The 22,310-nt window shown below is 45.1% G+C and overlaps 1 protein-coding gene across 1 annotated transcript in view; it reads right to left on the bottom strand.

Moving 5' to 3' along the window:
* LOC117057044 (androgen receptor-like) overlaps positions 1–22,310 on the bottom strand; it is a 62,607-nt gene that overhangs the window by 29,836 nt on the left and 10,461 nt on the right. Inside the window, exon 3 of the mRNA XM_033167792.1 lies at positions 15,058–15,104. Coding sequence (XP_033023683.1) covers positions 15,058–15,104 — 47 coding nt within the window. The remainder of the gene's footprint in view (positions 1–15,057; positions 15,105–22,310) is intronic.

Genomic DNA, 22,310 nt, shown 5'->3' with positions numbered 1-22,310 from the left:
TTCTGAGGTTCAGGACCAGTTTGCATTTCCTCAAACATTTTCTTGACCAGAGCTGGCCCAGTCCAGCTGCCAGTCTCTTATTGTGCTCTTAAACAACCTACAGCCCTGGGCTTCTGAACATGGTGCAATATCCAGTGATGGCAGGCACGTGTCCAGCACAGAGCAACCACCCTTGCTTTGGGAGAAGTCACAGCGCGGTTTAGTGGTTAGTTTGTCAGACCGGGACCTTGGAGAGAGCAGGTTTCAAATCCCTCCTGGGCAATGAAGCTCAAAGGGTGTGATCTTGAGGGCCAGCCACCGCCTCTCAGCCTAGGACTGTAGAATCATAGAATTGTAGAGACCTCATACGTCACCTCCTAGTCCAACCCCCTGAAATGCAAGAATCCCAGCTAATCAATAGTCAGGGAATGGCCAGGGGAAGGAACCCCAGGCATCTCTATATGGCCCCTGAGACCCCCCACCACCATCGCACTCCGAGCTGATCTGACTTCACACCCTCATTAAGTGTTTCTGCCAGAGTTGAATGCACCCTTTGTAGCAGACTGACCCTGCTAACTGTCCCCAATTCACTAAAGTGGACCCGCCTCACAGTACGCCAATTAAATTAATGACTGCAAATTACCACATTCCCCATGTGCAGTCATGGGTTTGTTGTCTATCACATGACTGGGTATGTGTTTTGATTCCACAGGAATGGGATGTGACGAAGACAGGATGTTTGTATTCATGTGTTTCCTGAAGTGGGACTATTGTCCTTTGTTCTCTCTCTTTGCTGTCTGATGCTAGAGAGAGAGGGAGCCATGTTGAAGTGCTCCGTGTGTATTTATGTGTAAATAAAGTAGATTAGCCAACATGCTAAGTTGCTGAGTTCTGTTACGCAACTGTGCAAACCTCTGTGAATCCCTAGGAGTGTGCTGGTGTCTTCTGGCATCAGTGCTGTGATGTTCGGGCTGAAGAATGCTTGAGAAGCTCCCGAATGATCGTCCAGGAAGGAGGGAACATGCCAGTTGGGCATGTGTCTCTGCCAGGGTTCTACTTGTGAGTAGGATGTTTCCTGACAGGTCTTGTGTGAGGGAAACTAACATTCAGGGAGTCTCAAGCAGGAGTTAATCAAACAAGGAAAGTTTGATTCCCCCCCCCCCCAAAAAAAAACCACCACCAACCAACCCCGAAGTTGGTGAAACAACTTTGGGTCAGGAGACGCGTTCTTCAGGTAGAACTTATTATTTAAACAAAATATAGGGAAGTCACAAGCTTAAACACAGTATGACAGTCACAGCTTCTCTCAAACTCTCTTTACTTAAAATCAGTTGTTACACTGCAGTTTCTGTTATTCCTTTCTAGGTCCTTATGCTTAGTTCGGGCAGATGCTTCAGGTCAACACTTTTAACACAGTTTATTAATTTGGTTGACAAGCAAAGGAACACTTTTCTTCACTCTTTTTTTAAACAATCCCCACCAGAGGTTATTCTGATTAGTATAGCAGATGCAGGGGATCTCCTCCCCCTGGTTATTGTTTTGGGCGTCTTCTTTACCTAGAAGAAATCTCCCCTCCTGACTGGAAGGAGACCCAGGGCGTCTGTCTTCCCCCATCTTCTCCCTCTCCTGGCTCAGACTCAGCCCCCAGGTCCCGTCCCTCCTGCCTAGATACCTTCCCCAGACCATCAACCCACTCTTCCTATCTAAGCAGCGAGGCTCTTCCCTCTGGCTACAGAGAGTCTCCTCCGTGTGGTCATTCAGCTCAAATTAGAGCCAGTTCTCCCTAAGACAAGCCTCTCCTTATCCTTATCTCCCATCTCAAATCAAGCTGGATCTCCATCCCTCTCTACAAACTTCCTCAGAAATGGTTCCTTTATTTTCCCTCCCAAAGTGCTGGCTCCGCCCCCCCCCCTCTGGTTGGCTGTCTTGGTAGCCAATCAGAGAATTCCGAGGGAGTGCACCACCAGATCTGCAATGCCTCTTGCATGGGTGTGATCATGCATGTGCAGAAGCGAGCTGACTGTACAAAGTCCAAATTTGCATTTGAATGAAAGCATTTTATAAATATTTATCATCAACAAATAAGTTTGATATGAAAAGTTTAAGAATGATTGGAATAAAGAATTGGAATGTTCACTATTAACTAGACAGTGGGGAAAATGTATTGGCTTTGATATCAGATGCATTGATGGATCTTAAACTAAAACAACAGAAACCATTATTTAGCATTTATTGGACTTCTTATAAGAAGGACTTACATTGTATAAGAAAGGACTAGCTAATGTAGCTCCTTGTGGGAGATGTAATATGGACCATGCTGCTTGAAACATATGCTTTTACTGTGTCCACACTTACTAGGTTTGGGAGAAAGTGCTGAGTTATATAAACAAGACACTACAGAAGAAGAAGAAGAAGAAGAGTTTGGATTTGATATCCCGCTTTTCACTACCCGAAGGAGTCTCAAAGCGGCTAACAATCTCCTTCCCTTCCTCCCCCCACAACAAACACTCTGTGAGGTGAGTGGGGCTGAGAGACTTCAGAGAAGTGTGACTAGCCAAGGTCACCCAGCAGCTGCATGTGGAGGAGTGCAGACACGAACCCGGTTCCCCAGATTACGAGTCTGCCGCTCCTAACCACTACACCAACTGGCTCTCGTTTGGTGTAGAAGTGAATATGCTCTTGAACTATATACCATCATATGAAAATTGACAACAGGACTGAGGAAATGGATTCTATGCACCCTAATGGTGGCCAAGAGACTGATATTGATCAACTGGAAGAACAGAGATACGATTCCCTTAATCAATGGCTTGGCAACTATTGTACTACCAACCTTACTGTACACTTGTGAAACATGGACCACTTATAAATGCCATCTCCATCTCCTCAAAAGATTCCATCAATGGCATCTCTGAAAAATTCTGCACATCACTTGGGAAGACAGGTGAACTAATGCCAGTGTACTGGAAGAAGCAAATATCACCAGTGTTGAAGCAATGATTCTTCAACATCAACTTCGTGGGACTGGTCATGTTGTGGGATGCCTGATTATCATCTTCCAAAGCAACTACTCTATTCCAAACTTAAAAATGGAAAGTGTTAATGCTCGTGGTCAACAAAAGAGGTTCAAAGTCCCTCTCGAGGCAAATCTTTAAAAATGTAGTATAAAAACTGACAACTGGGAAACACTGACCTGCGAGCGCTCCAATTGGTGAACAGCCTTTACCAAAGGTGTCATGGGCTTTGAAGACACTTGAACTCATGACAAAAGGGAGAACACGCTAAGAGGAAGGCATGTTGGCAAACCCTCACCATGATCAACTCCCATCCGGAAACCAATGTCCCCACTGTGGAAGGACACGTGGATCCAGAATTGGCCTCCACAGTCACTTACAGACTCACTGTTAAGACTGTGTTCATGGAAGACAATCTTACTCAGCTACGAGTGATCCCCAAAGAAGAAGATTGATGAATTGGAAGAACAGAGATATGATTCCCTTAATCAAAGGCTTAGCAACATGAAAACATTGGCAACATATAAACAGACAGCTTATAGACACAGATTTTCTTTGGATAAATACAATGATATCTGGAATGAGTTTACAGAGAATATATTTGGTTACTGACAATTATATGTGTGTTAGGATAATAAGAATATACACATCTGTATACTAAGTTTGGTAATTACAAGTGTTCTTATTTTTTTTCATTCACACTCATTTTTCTCAATCTCTTTTATAAAGAAAATTATTCAACAACAACAACAACAACAACAATAATGCATTTGCTTCCCTGCCACTGGCATGTGGCTCCTGCCAGGTTTCCTAGAAGGGAATATGGTCCTCAAGCTAAAAGAGGTTCCCCAAACAACTCCACCTGATCCAGAGAATGTGGTTCCCTCCCTCCACAATCCTTCTATTCCACTGCCTTATAGTGAGGTGGTACAGTGGCACACCTATGGAGGTGCCCATCGGCCCACCAAGCTCCCCTGCTTTTACCTAATGGGCTTCTGTTTGTCAAGCAGCTGTTAAGAGGTAGGGGGGAAATGCAACAGGGGAAAAATAAGAGGGGCTATTACAATACAGGTTACAGACTCCGCTAACCAGAAATAACACTTCAGGATAAGAACAGAAATTGTGCTCTGGCGGCGCAGCAGCAACGGGATGGTCCCATTAGCTAAAGTGGTGCTTCAGGTGAAGAACAGTTTCAGGTTAAGAACGGGCCTCCAGAATGCATTAAGTTCTTAACCTGAGGTACCACTGTATAACTTTAAAGCAAGCTTTTTCAGGCACCACTAGGGCCCCCAACCCTATAAAAACAACATAAGGAGCCGCCGGTTCAACACAGCAAACCAAAAATTGCACATATATTCCAAATCCAATTGAAACTTTTTAATTAGTTCCACAAAACTGATTAACTGATCCAGTGATGCCACCCTCACCGGGTTGTTGTGGGGCTTAGGACTAGGACCCTGGGAGAGACAGGGGTTTATATCCCCCACTCAGCCATGAAGCTTCCTGGGTGTGACCATAGGGGCCTCTCAGCCTAAACGGCCCTCACAGGGTTGTTGTGGGATTTACATGAGGATGGGAAGAACGCCACCTGGAGCTCCTGGGAGGGAAAAGAAGTGGGAAATAAATGCACTTAATAATAAAACAACAATAATACTTCTAGCAGTGAAACAGGAGTGTGGTTTTGGAGCTGGGGAAAACTGAGGTTTGGTCACTGAGCCACACCAGCTGCAAAAAGAGACACTGGCTGCCCCAACAAAAGCCAAGGAGTGGCTGTGTGCTTCTCAGAAAGGCTTCTTAGCCCAGACACAGGACTTGGGAGTCGGCCCCACTCCCCCCCCCCCCATTCCTGCCTATGACAAGCCCTTGGCAGTTAATGATGGTGAGTGTTTTACTCTGTTGCTCTTTGGATGCCCACCTTGCAGGTGCAACCTTAGCTCTGACAGCCATTTCATCTTCTTTACACAGTCTATTAAAAGGCTGTCCTCAAACATTGTCTTTATTAACACAGGAGCAGCTGCACTATTTGGGTGCATTATTGCTGTTCTGCAGTCAAAATCTCCCTTCCCTGACAATCTTGATTTATCGGGCTGCAATGAATTAGATCCCAGGGGCGTAGGAAGGGGACGGGGGTGGTCTGCCTGGGTGCCGTCATGGAGGGGTGGTGACAAATTATCAAGGAACAATTACTGCCCTACTAGGTGGGTCATAAAAAAAACTTTTTTAAAATGCCTGTTCCAAAGGTCTTATCTTACTAAACTAGGGATTATATAGCTATATCTGAAATTTCATGCATTTCAGTTAATATCTTCACCCTCCACGAAAATAGCTGTTTACTTGGCTGTTTTCCTATGTCGTGAAGGCTGAAATTTCAATTCAGTGGAGCAGGGTCAAGATATTAACCGATATGTTTACTGTGACAGCACCTGCACTTTGGAACTACCTGCCTATTGCTAGACTCTTTTTGGGCACCTGCTAAAAGCATTCTTCTTTAGGCAAGCATACCTAGATGCTTAGGAAGTTGAAGTAATTTTAATCTTAATATTTTAGCTTTTGTATGTTTTAAAGTAGGATTGTTAATTTTTCTTGATTTTACTGCTATGGTGTTTGCTTGTTTTTTGTTTTGGTAAATCACTTTGCAGGTTTTTTAAAATAAATTTTATTAAATAAATAAACAATAAATATAAATAAAATAACACGAGCCAAAACACAATCCACCCTGTAGATTTAAGTATCTGTCCATAGTCGCCTGCTTGTTATCAGAGGCCCAGAATCCACATTCCTTAGTAAGAAAATATAAAATAACGTAAACCCATTTTTGCAGGCAAAAATAAAATAACCATCAATGTTGTGGGGTTGACAAGAAATTTTCCGCACCGGGTACCACCTGACCTTCCTATGCCTCTGTTAGATCCCATTAGGTTTTACTTGGTAGGTAGATTAAAAAGCCCACAGGTGCACAAGCAGCCCTAATGCACCTGTCACAGCCAGGCTGGAGGTGTGGATGTGTCAGGTGTGTCTTTCTTTCCAAGAGTTTTTTTCTAATTATGTGTATAAACCCTTCCCTCTGCTGTAACCACTTGATGCTTTCTTTCCCAGCCCTCACAAGCAATAAGGAGAGACCATTATTATTATTATTAATAATAATAATAATACTCCACCCATCTGGCTGGGTTTCCCCACAACCCGCTGAGATAGTCTGTTCTGCTGTTGAACAGCTCTGAACATCAGAAAGCTCTTCCTATGGTTTAGTCAGAACAACCTTTATTGGAATTTGAATCTATGGATTTGGGTCCTGCTCTCTGGAGCAGCAAAAACTCAGCTTGCTCCATATTCCACATGACAACCATTTAGAGACCTGTTGCCAGCACCCTTTTGTTGGCACAAGAGGTGGATTCGGTGGTTATGCAGCAACTAGATAGTCATGCCAAGATGAGTAGCACCTTAGAGACCAACTAAGTTTGTTCAGAAGTGTGCATGCACACAAACTTAATTGGTCTCTAAGGTGCTACTGGAAGGAATTTTTTTATTTTTTATTTTGTTTGGTTACATTCTCCAGTTTGTCATTACAGCACAACGTTGTATCTACAACAAGACTGAATCTACTCCACCACCCTCCAGAGAGTCAATAACAAAGGGGAAAGGAACCCTTCTGACTGGATTGCTGCAGCATGCTCTACATGGGGCTGCCCTTGAAGACTCTCAGATTCATAGAATTGTAGAGTCAGAAGGGATCTTGATGGTCATCTAGCCCGTTGGATGGCTATCTTGCAAATCAGGAATCTCAACCACAGAATCCCTGATGGGTAGCCATCAAATTTCTGCTTGAAAACCTCCAGTGAAGGAAACTTGGAAGATGACTCAGAAACTTCAGTTGCCTCAAAGGAGCAGCCGGATTCCTGTCTGGAGCTCCATTTAGATCTCATTTAATCCCCATGCCCTGTTTTGAAACAGCTGCACTTGTTGCCAGTTGGTTTCTGTGCCCAACTGAAAGTGCTCACATTGGTGTTCAAAGCCCCAAACAACTCAGGCCCCAAATGTCAGAAAGGCTGCCTCCTTCCCTACAGACCCCCTTGGGTGCAGAGACCAGCGGCCCCCCCTTTGTAGCCCCCACTCTCAGTTTCCCAGGGGGAGGGGCCTTCTCTGTGGTGGCCCCGGAGATGGCGAACTTCCTCCCTATAGAAGTGTACTTGGCACTTTCACTCCACAGCTTCTCAAGAATGTTGAAGATACACGTCTTTTCCCTGGCCTCTGACATTTGAGGTGTATGTTTTTTAGACCCATTTTATTTTTGTGAATGTTAGTTGTTCTAAATAGTTTTTAATATTTTGTTTTAATGCTGTAACTCGCCCTGGGACCTTACAATGAAGGGCAGGCAATAAATAAGTTAATGCTACTAAAAATAAGAATGATAATGATGAGTCATCTGTATTTTGCCTCCCTTTCCCATCTCATTGTTGAGATTTGCTCCTGTTTGAAACTTATTCATGTATGTGACTAGAGCGGCAAAAATGTCACTTGCCCCAAAATGGAAAGAAGCAGAAGTCCCAGCAAAGGAAGAATGGATACAAAAACTTATGGAATATGCAGAAATGATGAACTTACAAGAAGAATAAGAACTCAAAATAACAAACTTTTTATAAAAGAATGGAAATGGTTTATTGAATATTTACAGATAAATTGTAAACAGATAAAAACATTGGCAGGATTATTGCAATAACCTGCAGTTTCAGAAGAGTATACAGTATATATAAAGAAGATGAATAAATGAGCAAAGTAAGTTAATTTATGCAGAAGATATTAAAAATAAATTTAAGGAACTGCAGAAAGAGGAGGAAGGAAGTCAAGTTTTGAAATGTCAAAATGATTGTAAAATTAGTGAAATGTATAAACCTGAAAAGGATAAATGAGAGAGAGAGAGAGAGAGAGAGAGAGAGAGAGAGAGAGATTTGCTCCTGTTTAAAAGAGAGCATTCTATCCTACACACTGGATTATTTCAGTGCTTAATGACATGTAAAGTACGGTAACAAGTTAATTGAAATAATTGCACGTGCACAGACTCACATTATATAACTGACTGGTTTTCAGTTGCTTGCTAGATAGGCAGTTTTGGGGCCCTTCTGCTATGAAATGCTGGACTAAACCCAACAGAGTTCTCTCCCACCCAATATTTGGAATAAAGCCACAAAAGAGAGAAAGTGTGGTGTAGTGGGGTTTGAGTGCCAGACTAGGATCTGAGAGAGAATCCTCACTCATCCATGGACCTCACTGGGTCACCTTGGACTGGTCACTGCCTCTCAGCCTAACCTACCTCACCAGGTTGTTGTGGAGATTAAATGAGGACTAGGACCCTACAAACAAGGTAGGGTTGCTGTGGGAACTAAACAAAAAGGGGGAAACCACATATTCCACCTTGAGCTCCTTGGAGACGAAGGTGGGGTATAATTGTAATAGAACAAACGGGCTGCAAGGGAGGATCAGGTAAGATCTCAGCAGTGGGAGGGAGTTAGAGGTTCCTTCAGGCTGCCTCAACATTACCCTTCATCATTGAGGCGTGCACACCAGCATCCACCAAGCTGAAGGGAGAGCAGCAGAATGCTTTGCTGGAGAAAATCTTTGAGTTACAATTAAATGCTCTTAACTCCATAATTACCCCTGAATGGGAACTAGAATGGGAACATCAAACATCACAGCACCATCTCTTTCCTTAAAAGCAGCCAATTCCCAAAGTCCTGTCAGAATAAAATGGCTGTCCTTCTCCTGCTGGCACAAGGAAAGCCAGGAAGGAACAAGTCTGGCTTCTTTAGAGAAGGGAGTTTTTAAGTTGCCAGGGAGCAGCCACCAAGAAAGCCATGTCCCACGTCCTCACCTATCATGCCTGTGAGGGGGATGGGACCGAGAGAAAGGCCTCCTCCAAAAATCTCAAAGCTCAAGCAGATTCATATGAGGGAAGATGGTCTTCCAGATAGCCTGGCCTAAGCCATATAGGGCTTTGGAGGTCATAACCAGCACTTTAATTTGTGCCTGGAAGAAACAGACTGGTAGTCACTGGAGCTGTTGTAGCAAGGAAGTAGCCTGCTCCCTATAACCAGCCAAAGTCAACAGTCTGCCTGCAGCTCTCTGAGCAAGTTGGAGTTTCTGAGCACTTTTCAAAGGCAGCCCCATGTAGAGTGCATTACAGCAGTCCAGAAGGGAGGTTGCTGGATTTGGAGCAGAAATTTACTATTTGTGAGGCAATGGGCAGATAATTCCCTTATTCATCAATGCACACGCACACATCGGGATTCCCCAATCAACTGAAAACTGGGACACACACTTCTTTAAAGGAAAAAGTGGGGGTGTACTTAGGAATGTAGGGTGCTGCTTTCACACCATGGCTGCATCAAGCTCAATAACTGGCATAAGCTCTCTAGGGAGAAGACTGAGAGGCGGTCTGCTATCCACCTTATCTGAAGGGCTGTCCCTTGGAAAACGGAGCAAGCTTGTGTTCTTCTGCTCCAGAAGGCAGAACCCAAACCAATGGGTTCAAATGACAAGAAAGAAGATTCAAAATAAACATCGGGAAGAACTTTCTGGTGGCAAGAGCCGTTCAACAGTGGAACAGAAAGGCGGTGGATTCTCCTTCCTTGGAGGTTTTTAAGCAGAGGTTGGATGGCCATCTGTCATGGATGCTTTAGCTGTAATTCCTGCAGTGCAGGGAGTTGGACTCAATGACCATTGGGAAGCCTTCCAATTCTGTGATTCTAGGGTTTCACCAAAGAGCCTTCCCAGCCCTACCTGAGATGGAAAGGAATTAACATGGAAGCTCTGGGTACCAATTGTACACAGAAGTCATTGCACCAGCTGTTCCTTAAGAGCATACACACATAAGAACAGCCAGCTGGATCAGGCCAATGGTCTATCTTGTCCAGCATCCAGTTATCACAGGGGCCAATCAGTTGTCCATGGAAAACCAGCGAGCAGGATCTGACCACAAGTGCACTCTCTCCTCCCGCGGTTTTCAGCAACTAGACTGGAAGATGAAAGAGTACGTACAGCAAGAACTCTTGCAGGGAAGAGACAGACAACCTTCCTCCAAAAGCTGTTTGTGCACTGAGAGCAACTGATTGATCTGATAATACATACCTGGTGAAAACACAGCAGAACACCCCAGTCCTCAATGAAGGGAGCTGAACAAGAGGAGGACAGCAAATCACACAGAGATGCGGCAGGGTATTTTTAGATGCTACCCCTATCTCTGAGCAGCTGGGACGCAGATGGCACTGTGGTTTAAACCACTGAGCCTAGGGGTTGCCAATCAAAAGGTCAGTGGTTCGAATCCCCGTGACAGGATGAGCTCCCGTTGCTCGGTCCCTGCTCCTGCCCACCTAGCAGTTTGAAAGCACGTCAAAGTGCAAGGAGATAAATAGGTCCCGCTCTGGTGGGAAGTTATACGGTGTTTCCGTGCACTGCTCTGGTTCACCAGAAGTGGCTCAGTTATGCTGGAAACATGACCCGGAAAAACTGTCTGCGGACAAACGGCGGCTCCCTCAGACAGTAAAGATAGCTAGATGAGCGCTGCAACCCCAGAGTCATCCGCGACTGGACCTAATGTTCAGGGGTACCTTTACCTTTACCTTTATCTCTGAGCAGTGAGAGATTCCAGGGGTCCCTGACACTTACCCAGGTTTCAGTTTCCATGGAATGTAGCTCAGTGGACACTGTGAGGCCTTTAGGCTATGTGGTTTTATTTACATTTACATACACAGCCTGAGCATAGGATGGAGGGGCTCACAACATTAGCATCCCAACAGATCTTGATTTTCCATTAGTCACAGCTTTGGATTCAGCAAAAAGCAAGCAGATCTCTGTGTCTTCCAGCTCAGCTCACAGACCCCCTGCCTCTTGTTCTACAAGCTAGGTGAGAGGGTGGGGGAAAGCCCCCCACCTGCTAGCCTGGAGGACACCATCACTTACCACAGCTCTTGCAACCCAGCTCACTCTTTGGGGAAGCTTAAGAGGCCAGCCAAGGTCTTACAAATAAACTTGTCTTACTAGTTCAGCAAAAGAATCCTCTATTGGATTCTAACCATCACTGGGCACAACACCCAGAAAACTGAAAAAGATTTGGGGCATCAGCTACACTATACTGACCCTGTCAAACTATAACAGAATTTTTCTTTAATAGGAGCACTTAGCTATTTAATTATTTTTTCCTCTTTTATGAGGCATGCCAGCAGTTCTCTCATGAGAACTAGTTTGGGAATTGTTAGCAAACAATATTTTCCACTAGTATATTCTTCTCTAAAAGGAGAACAGAAAAATGTTCTCCTTTTAGAAATGCACTGTTTCTTAATATTAGTAACCATCAGTAAACACGGTTCAAGTCAAATTGAGTAACTGGAATCTAAAAATACCAGTTGCAGTTAAACTTTCAAACTCCCCCCTCACCATAGCTGTCAACTTCCCCCTTTTTAAAGGGAAATTCCCTTATTCCGAAAGGATTCCTCACAAGAAAAGGGAGAAGTTGACAGCTATGTCCCTCACCCAGCGGACTATCCACAAGAAGCACATATTACTTAAGAAGACAGCTTTTTGCACCTTCCATTTTCCTACTGAAACCTAAGTAACTTCAAGGAGAAGTTACACACTATTGAGTAGCCCATCTTAAAATATTTACAAGTATCTCAAATAGAAATAATTTCAAAGCAGAGCTTCAAATTTCTTTGAACATAACTTTAAGTACAATTTATCAATATTCCCCTGCCCCTCCCCCATCGGAGGTTTCCCTTTTGAAATATTTATACAGCTTGTAAAACATTAATTTTTACATTGTTTTAAGTTTGGGTTTTAAATATAAGGTCAAAGGAACTTGATAAACCACTTCCCTAGTGATTGAGGGCAGCAGAGAATATTCAGATCCAAAATTTTCTGGAGTACGCACATCACTGGTATGATGACTGACTGCATTTATACCACCCCCAAGAGTACAATGTAGTGTACATGGTTCTTCTCATTTAATCCTCACAGCAACCCTATGAGGCAGGCAAGGCTGAGAGAAAGCAGTGACTAGCAGAAAGTCACCCAGTGAGATCCATGGCTGAGTGGGGATCCAAACCCAGGTCTCTCCCAGGTCCTAGTCCGACAATCTAACCACTACTCCATTGCTTTGCGGTGGTTGCAGTCCTACTTGGATGGCTGCTCTCAAAGGGTGTTACTGTTGGCATTTTCACCCCTCCCATTGCAAGAATCACCTTGTATGGGATAATCATCATGGAAGATGAGTGTACTATGAGGAGATAGTGATCTGGCATGGTCAGCTCTTCTGTCTCTGGTTATCTCTTCCTGACTCTGGTTACTGTGTTTCATTGCTTTCAATATCCTTTGTGAAAAGGCCCTTGATGTGTTGATGAAACTGGACAGCAAAGCCTTTGATGTCGAGTAGCTCTGGGATGTGGGTGGCGCTGTGGGTTAAACCACAGAGCCTAGGGCTTGCTGATCAGAATCCCCACAACGGGGTGAGCTCCCGTTGCTTGGTCCCTGCTCCTGCCCACCTAGCAGTTCGGAAGCACATCAAAGTGCAAGTAGATAAATAGGTACCGCTCCAGTGGGAAGGTAAACGGCATTTCCATGCGCTGCTCTGGTTCGCCAGAAGCGGCTTTGTCATGCTGGCCACATGACCCGGAAGCTGTACGCCGGCTCCCTCAGCCAGTAGGGCGAGATGAGCACCGCAACCCCAGAGTCGGACACGACTGGACCTAATGGTCAGGGGTCCCTTTACCTTTACCGTTACCTAGCTCTGGTTGAGCCTGTGTTAGTCCAGTAGGACACAGGTCTATGAAATACCTAGTTTCTTAGCATGCCAGTCGGGAGCTCTGCATAGATTGTGGCCACACTGCTGTGCATCAAGACTACCTGGGGGTCGCTTCGCCACTTCTGACCGGGCTTCCCAGTGGCCGATTGAAGCGCTTGCTTGGTAATGTATATATTGCTTGCTGTTTGGAATAAAATCTGTAATCTTCTCAACCACTTGCGTTTGTATTGATTCTGAATCTAATTTTAAAAGAACCATCTTGCATTTGGCAAGACACACCTGATCTTTCGTTTTGCTTTCATGTTATGAGAAAGGAGGGGACAGAAACTGCTCTTTGGTTCTTCCATCTCTGGTACAGAACGTTTTCGCTCTTATCTGTGTAGTCATAAGGTGGCTGCATGAGTGCTGCTCTTCTCATGCATGTCTGTAGTGATTTATAGTGACTGTTAGAAATAAATTAGGTATGCTTAAAACCTCCACAGCTTTGCTTGTATTACTCTGCTGCATTTGAGGTGCTCACAATGAGCAGATGTGAGTCCACTGCCCCAGGACCTGTTCTCCGGGAATGCTGTGTCTATGTTCCTACGATCGGAAGGCTGGTGAAGGTGCTCCAGTCGCCTAGCCCATGCATGCGCTTAAGACATGGGCTGAAGAGGGCATACTAACAGTTACTTGGGGAGTGCTATTCAGCCCCGTGGAACCTTCAATGTGGGTTCTGCGGGGCTCAATTCTATCCCCATGCTGTTTAACATCTACATGAAACTGCTGGGTGGGGTTATCTGGAGGTTTGGAGTACGTCACGCTAATGACACTCCGCTCTATTTCTCCTTCACATCTGCAGGTGAGGCAGTGGAAGTGCTGGACCAGTGTCTTGCCTTGGTAATGGACTGGATGAGAGCCATCTAACTGAAGCTCAATCCAGATAAGACTGAGGCATTTTAGCAGCCAGTTCTAGACTGGATGGCTGGGAGTTTACCACGTCTGGGTGGTACTATAAATAAATAAATAAATAAATAAATAATCCCCTGTCACAATAAGTTTTGAGGTGCACCTGAAGATACCTGCTTAGGCAAAACTCCTGAGATTGTTAAGGGGAAAACCAAGGAGTTGGTCAAGATAATAAGAAAAAAATGTCCCAATCGAATGATAGCAAGGTTTGAGCTTAATAGTAATTAAGTTGAGCATCATAATAATAACCAGGGTTGAGCAAGTAAGTTGTTGTGGTGTGGCCAGACATTTGTTTACTTAACCACCACCCTTCATGGCTAATAACAGCAGGCTGGAAAATGACCTGGTTCTGGATTAATGCCCATTTCATGGAGGTGCTGATTCCATCCCACATGAAAGAAGTGGCCATGAGACCACTCCTAGTCAAATACAAGAGACAGCATGGTGTAGTGGCTAGAGTGTCAGACTAGGACCTAGGTATCTGAAGAAGTGTGCATGCACACGAAAGCTCATACCAAGAACAAACTCAGTTGGTCTCTAAGGTGCTACTGGAAAGAATTTCCTATTTTGTTTAGACTAGGACCTAGGAGACCAAGATTCAATTTCCCACTTAGACAGGATGCTCACTGGGAGTGACCTTGGATAACCACTGCTTCTCAGCCTAACCTACCACCAGGTTCTCTCCATTGCGCCCAGCAAACGTCTACACAAAACTGCTGTAACATATCAGTTGTGGGGTGGGGAGGCTCCATCAGATTGCTGATGACATCTGGCTCTCTCCCCTTCTGGCATGAGACCCAAATGTGGCAGTGCTGAATCAGGACCTGCCTCCAGTAAGCAGATGGATAATGGCCAGAAATCCAACAGTAAGACGTCAAGATTCTGCAGGTGGGTGGCTTGTCTGATCAGAGGTTGTTCAACCTGTTCTGAATGGGGTTCAGCTACTCCCTCCTGAGCGGAGTCCACAGACTGGGGGTTCAATCCTCCTCCCCTCAGCCATGAAGCTCACTGGGTGTGTCCTTGGGTGCATGTCATTGCCCCTCAGTCTAACCCACTGGGCGGGAGGGGGTGTTATGTCATGGCTAAAAATTGGCCACTGCATAACTCATATTTCACCCAAATATGCATATATATATATATATATATATATATATATATATATATATATCACCCAAATATGCATATATATATATGCATATTTGGGTGAAATATGAGTGTCCGGGCTGAATGATGGGGGTGGAGACGCTCCTTCAGGTATACATGACCGAGGCCGTTTAGGGTTTTAAAGGTCAGCACCAACACTTTGAATTGTGCTCGGAAACGTACTGGGAGCCAATGTAGATCTCTCAGGACCGGTATTATGTGGTCCCGGCCTCAACCCTACCCCCGAATTCCTCAGTTAGTGAAATTTGAGACAAAGGGGAAGAATGATTGCCAAGGCAAGTCTTGAACTTTTTCTTTCTGGAAGCATTTTGATGAGATTAGCAAGCAAGCGATTAAGAAGTTTCTCACACCTACAACCATTCATCCTGCACACTTTATGCACAAAGTTTCACACACTTACACAACAACCAAAACAAATTGATTTACAAGGAAGGTGGAGACATTTTTCATTTTTTAAAAAATAACATTTTAACAGTGCCATTACTTACATTACAACATCAGGCTGTAAATTCTGCCCAGCTAGAGAGACCAGAGAAAGATCACGAAGTCCTGGATGTTTATGAAGGGCATAAATAAGGAATGACAGCTTGTCCTTAATGAACAAGCAGTAGATTTCTGTAGGAAATGAAATCCCACTGTCCTAAATTTTGTTTCAACGCCTTTCAATTTTCCTGTTAACCACAAGTGTGCTGAAGCCTTGCAAAGCTGAAGTGACTGTCATTCTGATATTATTAACATCAAACATGTTTTGAATATGCTTCATAGAAATCCTGCTAGCCAACCTAGGGGCTTGACAGCCACATGGTCAGGTGGAATCATGCAGTGACTTTGAATAGGGACAAATGTCAGGTTCTGCACTTAGGCAGGAAGAACCAACTGCATCCATACAAGACGGAGAACACGTGGCTTGCCAGTAGGGCATGTAGAAAGGATCTAGGGGTCTTAGTAGACCATAGTCTTAACATGAATCAACAGCTTGATGCAGCAGCAATATGCTAATGTTTTTCTAGGCTGAATCAACAGAAATCTAGTGTCCCATTCATAGTCATAGTCCCACTCTCTTCTGCCTTGGTAAACCACACCTGGAGTACTGAGTCCGGTTCTGGGCACAACAATTTGAGAAGGGTATTGGCAAGATGGAAAGTGTGCAGAGGAGAGCTGCCCAGATTATCAAGAGTCTGGAAAACAGCTTTATGAGGAACAGTTAAGGGAGTTGCATATGTTTAGCCTGGAAAAGATGAGACTGAGAATATCTGAAGGGCTGTCACACGGAAGATGGAGCCAGCTTGTTTTCTCCTGCTCTGGAGAGTAGAATCCATGCCAATGGCTTCAAGTGACCAGAAAGGAGGTCTCCCTTGCAATGTGGTGGACTCTCCTCCCTTGGAGGTTTTTAAGCAGAGGGTGGATGCTTTAGTGGAGATTCCTGCAACGCAGAGAGTTGGACTAGATGCCCCTCACTTTCCCTTCTAACTCTGCAGTTTTGTGATTCTATGATTCCATGCTGGAAACGCAAACATGTGCAACTATTTTGAAAAACAGCCTTTGAAGAAGTTTCTTCTGTTACAGGACAGGTGATCTGAGGCAAACTTTATTTAATTTGATAACTGCAACAATTGCTTTTAAAGCACATACTAATTTGTGCCCGCAGCTACAAATATACTGGAAAACGGCTATTAAGGGTTTAGCCACACTCCCCTTTCCTTAGAGCTTTCCAGTCACAGTCTGCACTTTAAAGTTCCATGTTTGAGTAGGGGTTTTTTTTTTTTGTCCCAGAGCATTTGACACCAAAACTCGCTCTTTAAAGCTGAATCAGAGCAAACAGCAATCTGCAGAAAACCCCAATTCCCATTTGTTGTACTTCAGTTTAAAGACTGGGCTTTCGCAGGGAGCTCTGTGGCAAAACCCCAGAAAAACATGGACACAGATCTTTAAATTGTGGACCTGTGCCTGGAAAGAGCAGTGGGCCTGGGTAAGCCCCAACTTAACCCTGGAGGACCTTTTTTCAGAACCACGGGAAGGAACTGCCTGTGGGGGTTGGATTAAACTGAACGGCAAACTGGATTAGGCCCCGAAAACGGACTTTGGATATGCCTGCCATAGGCAACTGTTCAGCCACTGTGAGATGAGGATGCTGTGCTAGATGGGCCCCTGGCCTGACCCCACAGGCTCCTCTTATGTTCTTATGATTTCAATACTATATGTGTTGATTCAGTGCAGTGGATAAAGCTCTCCTCACCAGTTCCACCCATAGCTCACTCTAGGACAACCTGTTATGATGGAGAAGACCCTTAAACTGATGCAAATCATTTCATGTAGAAACTTAGTTATTGTTGCCAGTGGGCTTATGCAGGATGGGCTTATGCGTGCTCCACCAATGTGCACATGGGTCAGGCAAAATGGTCACCGCCAGGATGTATTTTTAGAAAGTGGAAATGAAAAGTTAATAAGAAGAATATTAGCCAGGCTTCTCCCAAGAGCCTCAAAAGCTTTTGTTTAAAAAAAGTGGGGGAGAAGGAAGAGGGTGATTCTCAGCCGCCGCCGCCCCCGCCCCCCCGCTCGTATTTTGCCTGTCCTAGGTGATGGACTTGAAGGGGTTAATTAGCTAACCTGTATATATTTACCTGAATGTATTGTTAGTCCAGAAGTATAAAAGAACTCTTTAAGCTTTTCTTTATGAAACCTCTCTGTAAAGCTGTGAACTTTGACCTGCATTGCACTTCTTTCTGGCAAGCTATGACTAAGAGTCTGGAGATAACAGTAGAAGGTCGACCTTGCACAGAAAGGAACTGACTGTGTAGGTCAGAGATAGGATGGCCTTGCTGAAGTGTGCATGAACCAACTCAGGGCTAAATGTCTTTTTGCCTTATATGTACAACAGGAAATGTTCCTTAAATGGACAAGGATGTACAAGAGGCAGATTCCTGGGGTGGGGAGAGCCAGAGAACTGTCTATAACACAGGTGTCAAACACAAGGCCCAGGGGCCTAATCCGGCCCGCCAGAATTCGTCATGTGGCCCGCGTAGCGAAGCCAGGCCCGGAGACGTGCAGCGGGTGGCGCTTGGCCGGATTCCCAGCCGCTTCCTTACTCCCCCACCTGCTCCTTTTCTCCGCACCCACCACCTCCTCCAGCCTCGCGGTGCTGCTCTAGCAGACAGCAGCCGCGACACTCCTGAGATTTCAGAGCGCGCTGGAGGTGGCAGCCTCAATCCATCCACCCTGGTTTCGGAGTGGGATTAGCCGGTGTTTCTAGAGCGCATCGCGCAAAAGCACTTGAGGCGCTTGTTAGCGGGTGGAGGGAGCAGTCACCTCGGAGCAGGGAGCTCAAGGAGGCTTTTAGGGCTTGTGGATTTTACAAGTAGCGGCGGGGAAACTGTGGGGGAGCTGCTTCGCCCCTTTAGTGCAGCGCCAGCCTCGCTACCTTTTTTTTTTCTTACCTGGCAGAAAGTGCCGCCGTGTCAATCCTTAGCAAGCGGCTTTAGCACCGGGGCAGCCCCAATCCTGGCAGAGACGCTGCCGCCATGTGCGCGCTTACCTGGGAACAATCCCCATTCTACACAGCGGGACTGACTTCCGAATCTGGCGGCTGGGGGAGGGTGTCTTTCTTGAGCCAGCGCGAGTGCATCCTGGCTTCTTAGTCAATGTCCTCTTTATTCCTAACGAGGCGGGGTGGGGGCGGTTCAGCATTGGCTGCGGCCCCAGGAGCACATCGCAGCTCGGGATCTCAGCCAAGGCAAGCAGCCGATGAGCCCGGCTGCAACAACCCTGCCGTGTTGCTGCAGCCTTCCTCCTTCCTTACCTCCCCCCCCCCACGCGCGCCACCCCTCCCCCCCAATCTGTGCAGACGCCTCCGCTCCGAGCCCCCCTCGCATTGCAGGGGATGATGATCGTGCCTGGCAGGGGTGATTTGGTGTTGATCGCACATTATCACTGGCAGGTTGGACTGGTTGCTGATGGACGGCTTCTACCAACGGCACCTGCCCGTGCACACCCAAGGAGGGAGGGAGAGAAGGAGCGACTCATTCGCTAATCTTTATTATTTAATAATTTATGATAATAAAGAGTGGTCACATAGTCCTACAGATACAACTGGCCCTTTGAGGGTGACCAAACTGCTGATGCGGCCCCCGATGAATTTGAGTTTGACACCCCTGGTCTATAAGATCTGTCTGAAAATTGCCTAGTTTTGTACTTGCTTGGATGTCTGAACTCCGCAAGTGCCTCTGCATGCAGAGAAAATAAATCTTTCTCTCTGAAGCCAGCAGCCTCAGGTGTCTTTTCCACTTCCATGTTTTCTCACCGGGCTCAACCGTAGGAACCCGTAGGGGCAAATAAGGCTCCAGACTTACTAGATTGGTAAACAGCTGGTCACTTGGTGGCCTCTGGAAAGCATGAATTACCTCCAGAAAGGGAGGTTCATGAGGGAGTTGGTATGTTTAGCCTGGAGAAGAGGAGACTGAGAGGAGACATGATAGTCATCCTGAAACATCTAAAGGGCTGTCACAAGGAAGATGAAGCCAGCTTGCTTCTGGCAGCTCCAGAGGTCAGGAGATTCAAGCAACAAAAAAGGAGATTCGACTAAACATTAGGCAGTACCTTCTGAGGGTAAGAGCCATTTGACAGTGTATAAGATTCCCTCGGAAGATGGTAGACTCTCCTTCATTGGAGGTTTCCGAGCATAGGTTGGGTGGCCATCTGCCAGGAATTTTTTCAACGTGATTCCTGCATTGTGGAGGGTTGGGCTGGATCCCTTCCAACACTATAATTCTGTGAATGCAACCTGAAAGAGAATGGGCTTTGATCTCCCCCCCCCCTTTCTGTACCACAAAGGATTGCAGCTGTTTACCTGAGCAAAAGTGAGCAGAGCCCTGGAGCCTCACCTGAGGTCACGTAAGGCCAGTAACATCATTTCCCCATAGCCTTAATTAGGAGACTGAAAGACACCAAAGAGAAGACGGCCTTGATCTCCTCCCCTGGCCTTCTGGGTGTTAATCCTTCCATCCTGCTTTAGCCATGTCCAAGGGAAAGATCAACAATGACCTTAACTGTGATTAATGCTAAAGCTTTGCTTAGCCAAGCTAGGAAGGAATCAGCATTAAATCTGCACCACTCATGATCTCTTAAACTCATCCCTATAATCTGAAGTAGATTATAATACCCCTTCTGTTTTATAGGGTTGCAGTAAAAGGATTGCCCCAGATAAAGGAGTCAGAAGCATTTTGCAGTAATGGAACAGGCTTACAAACAATCGGCATAATTGTTCTTGGAAGGAGCATACTCACAAGCTGGTCTTTTAAGAAGAGTTTGCTGGATCAGGCCAGTGGCCCATCTAGTCCAGCATCCTCTTCCTCTCACAGCCAGCTGCCCCAATGGGATACCCACAAACAGAATTTGAGCACAAGAGCCCTCTACCCTTCTGCAGATCCAAGCAACTGATATTCAGAAGCACTTCACATGGAAGGCTAAGCACAGCCACTGGGGCCAGCAGCCAATGACAACCCTCTCCTCTATGAATTTCTGAAGCCATTTGCTGCCTCCTGTGTGAGAAAGCTCCTGAAGTTGAATGGTGTGCTGTGTGAAGAACTCCTTCCTTTTACCTGTCCTGAATCTCCCAGCATTCAGCTTCATTGGATGTCCACAAGCTTGCATCGAAATAAATTTGTTTATTTATTTCGACAGACTATGGCAGACCAACATGGCTACCTACTTGAATCACAAGCTTGCATGTTAGGAAAGGGGGGGACCTTTCTCCATTCACTTTCTCAAATCCCCAAACATTGCACACTTTTCCTCAAAGGGCAGTTGCTCCACCCTCTCGCTCACCCCCCTGAGATCGAGCGCAAGGACTGAGTGCAGCATTATGCCTCCAGCACAGACAAAGTTCAAAGGAATCATATGGGATCCACATTAGGTTGGCAATAGATTGCAGCTTTTATGAGCACTGGTTTTTTGGGAATCAGACGCTTTTCATCTCAGTCTATTTCTTCCTCTGGGCAAACAGATTTTGAAATGGTGCTGGGGGCGTGGAGTATTTGAGAGGATAAACAAAAAACCTCCCACGCCTGTTTGGCAAGAGATAAAACTAGAATGAGGTACCAGAATTTGGCAGATGAAACTGCCATTTTCTCCAACCTTAAATTTGATTCTCCATATTTCTACATCAGTTGTTGTTATTGTTGTTGTTGTTAAAGTCCACATGAAAAATGTTGTTTGGTAGGACTTTATCTTATACGCAACAAATCAAGACACGCAGGACTCCCTCTTCACGGTATGGTATGAAATCTGGCTGTCCTCATGGTCTTAAGCAGTCTACCCACAATATTAGAATCATAGAATTGTAAAGTTGGAAGGGACCCCTGAGGCTCATCTAGTCTCACCTAAGATTAATTTGCTCCTATATATACTGCATTCCTTTTCTGTTTCTCTACTTTTTTCTTGTCTTGATTTGTTTGATTTACTTCAATAAAACCTTTTCAGAAAGAAAGGCCTCATGAAAATTCATTAGATTTCTCCTAACACGCACATTTTTGTATGCAAGTGTGTCCAAACAACACTCCATAAAGCAGTTTTCTATAATAAATGCATGCTATAGGTTATTTTCACTAATAGATGTATGTGGTGTTGTGTTTTTTAAATATCACTTGGCGGGTAAAGGTAAAGGGTAAAGGGACCCCTTACCATTAGGTCCAGTCGCAGCGCTCATCTCACTTGACTGGTTGAGGGAGCCGGCGTACAGCTTCCAGGTCATGTGGCCAGCATGACTAAGCCGCTTCTGGCGAAACCAGAGCAGTGCATGGAAACGCTGTTTATCTTCCCGCCGGAGCAGTACCTATTTATCTACTTGCACTTTAATTCATTGCTCCAGAAAGTGCAGGTAAGAGCGATGCTCCAAACCACAAGCGGAGCCCCTCCCTCCACCTCATCCAACTGTCTCCACTTTCTCTAAGAAAAGAAAATACAGGCAACTCCCTATTTATGCACAATCTATTTGCCTACGACCCCTCGGGGCTCTTCTCGCCTACAAAAAGCAGCTAGGGAGGTGATAGCATCTAGAGCAGAGGAGGAGGCAGGTGGGCATCTTCAGTCCACCTTGAAACAGGGTGGATTTGGTTAAAATCACTAGTCAGTAAAACTCAATTTAAATCACTTTTTTATAGAAAGACTCATTCTTGCTGGTATAATCTTAATATGTACAACCAGATGAAGGCTTCATTTTTGGAATAATAAATTTTCAGAGTAGTTTTAACAGTTGTATCAAAAATTACTGATTTGGTTATACTATTGGAGATACATAGACAAATAATTATGAAATTATTGTGAGATTTAATAACTTAACTGTTTATATTTGGACAACTTTCCTGCTGTACTTTATTGGAAGGAGAAAAAATAATCATGTCCTTAATAACAACTGAAACAAT

This window comes from Lacerta agilis, chromosome 13 (assembly GCF_009819535.1).
Source record: "Lacerta agilis isolate rLacAgi1 chromosome 13, rLacAgi1.pri, whole genome shotgun sequence".
NCBI lineage: Eukaryota > Metazoa > Chordata > Lepidosauria > Squamata > Lacertidae > Lacerta > Lacerta agilis.
The sequence above is the reverse complement of the archived record's forward strand: the minus strand, read 5'-3'. Positions and strand labels throughout refer to the sequence as shown.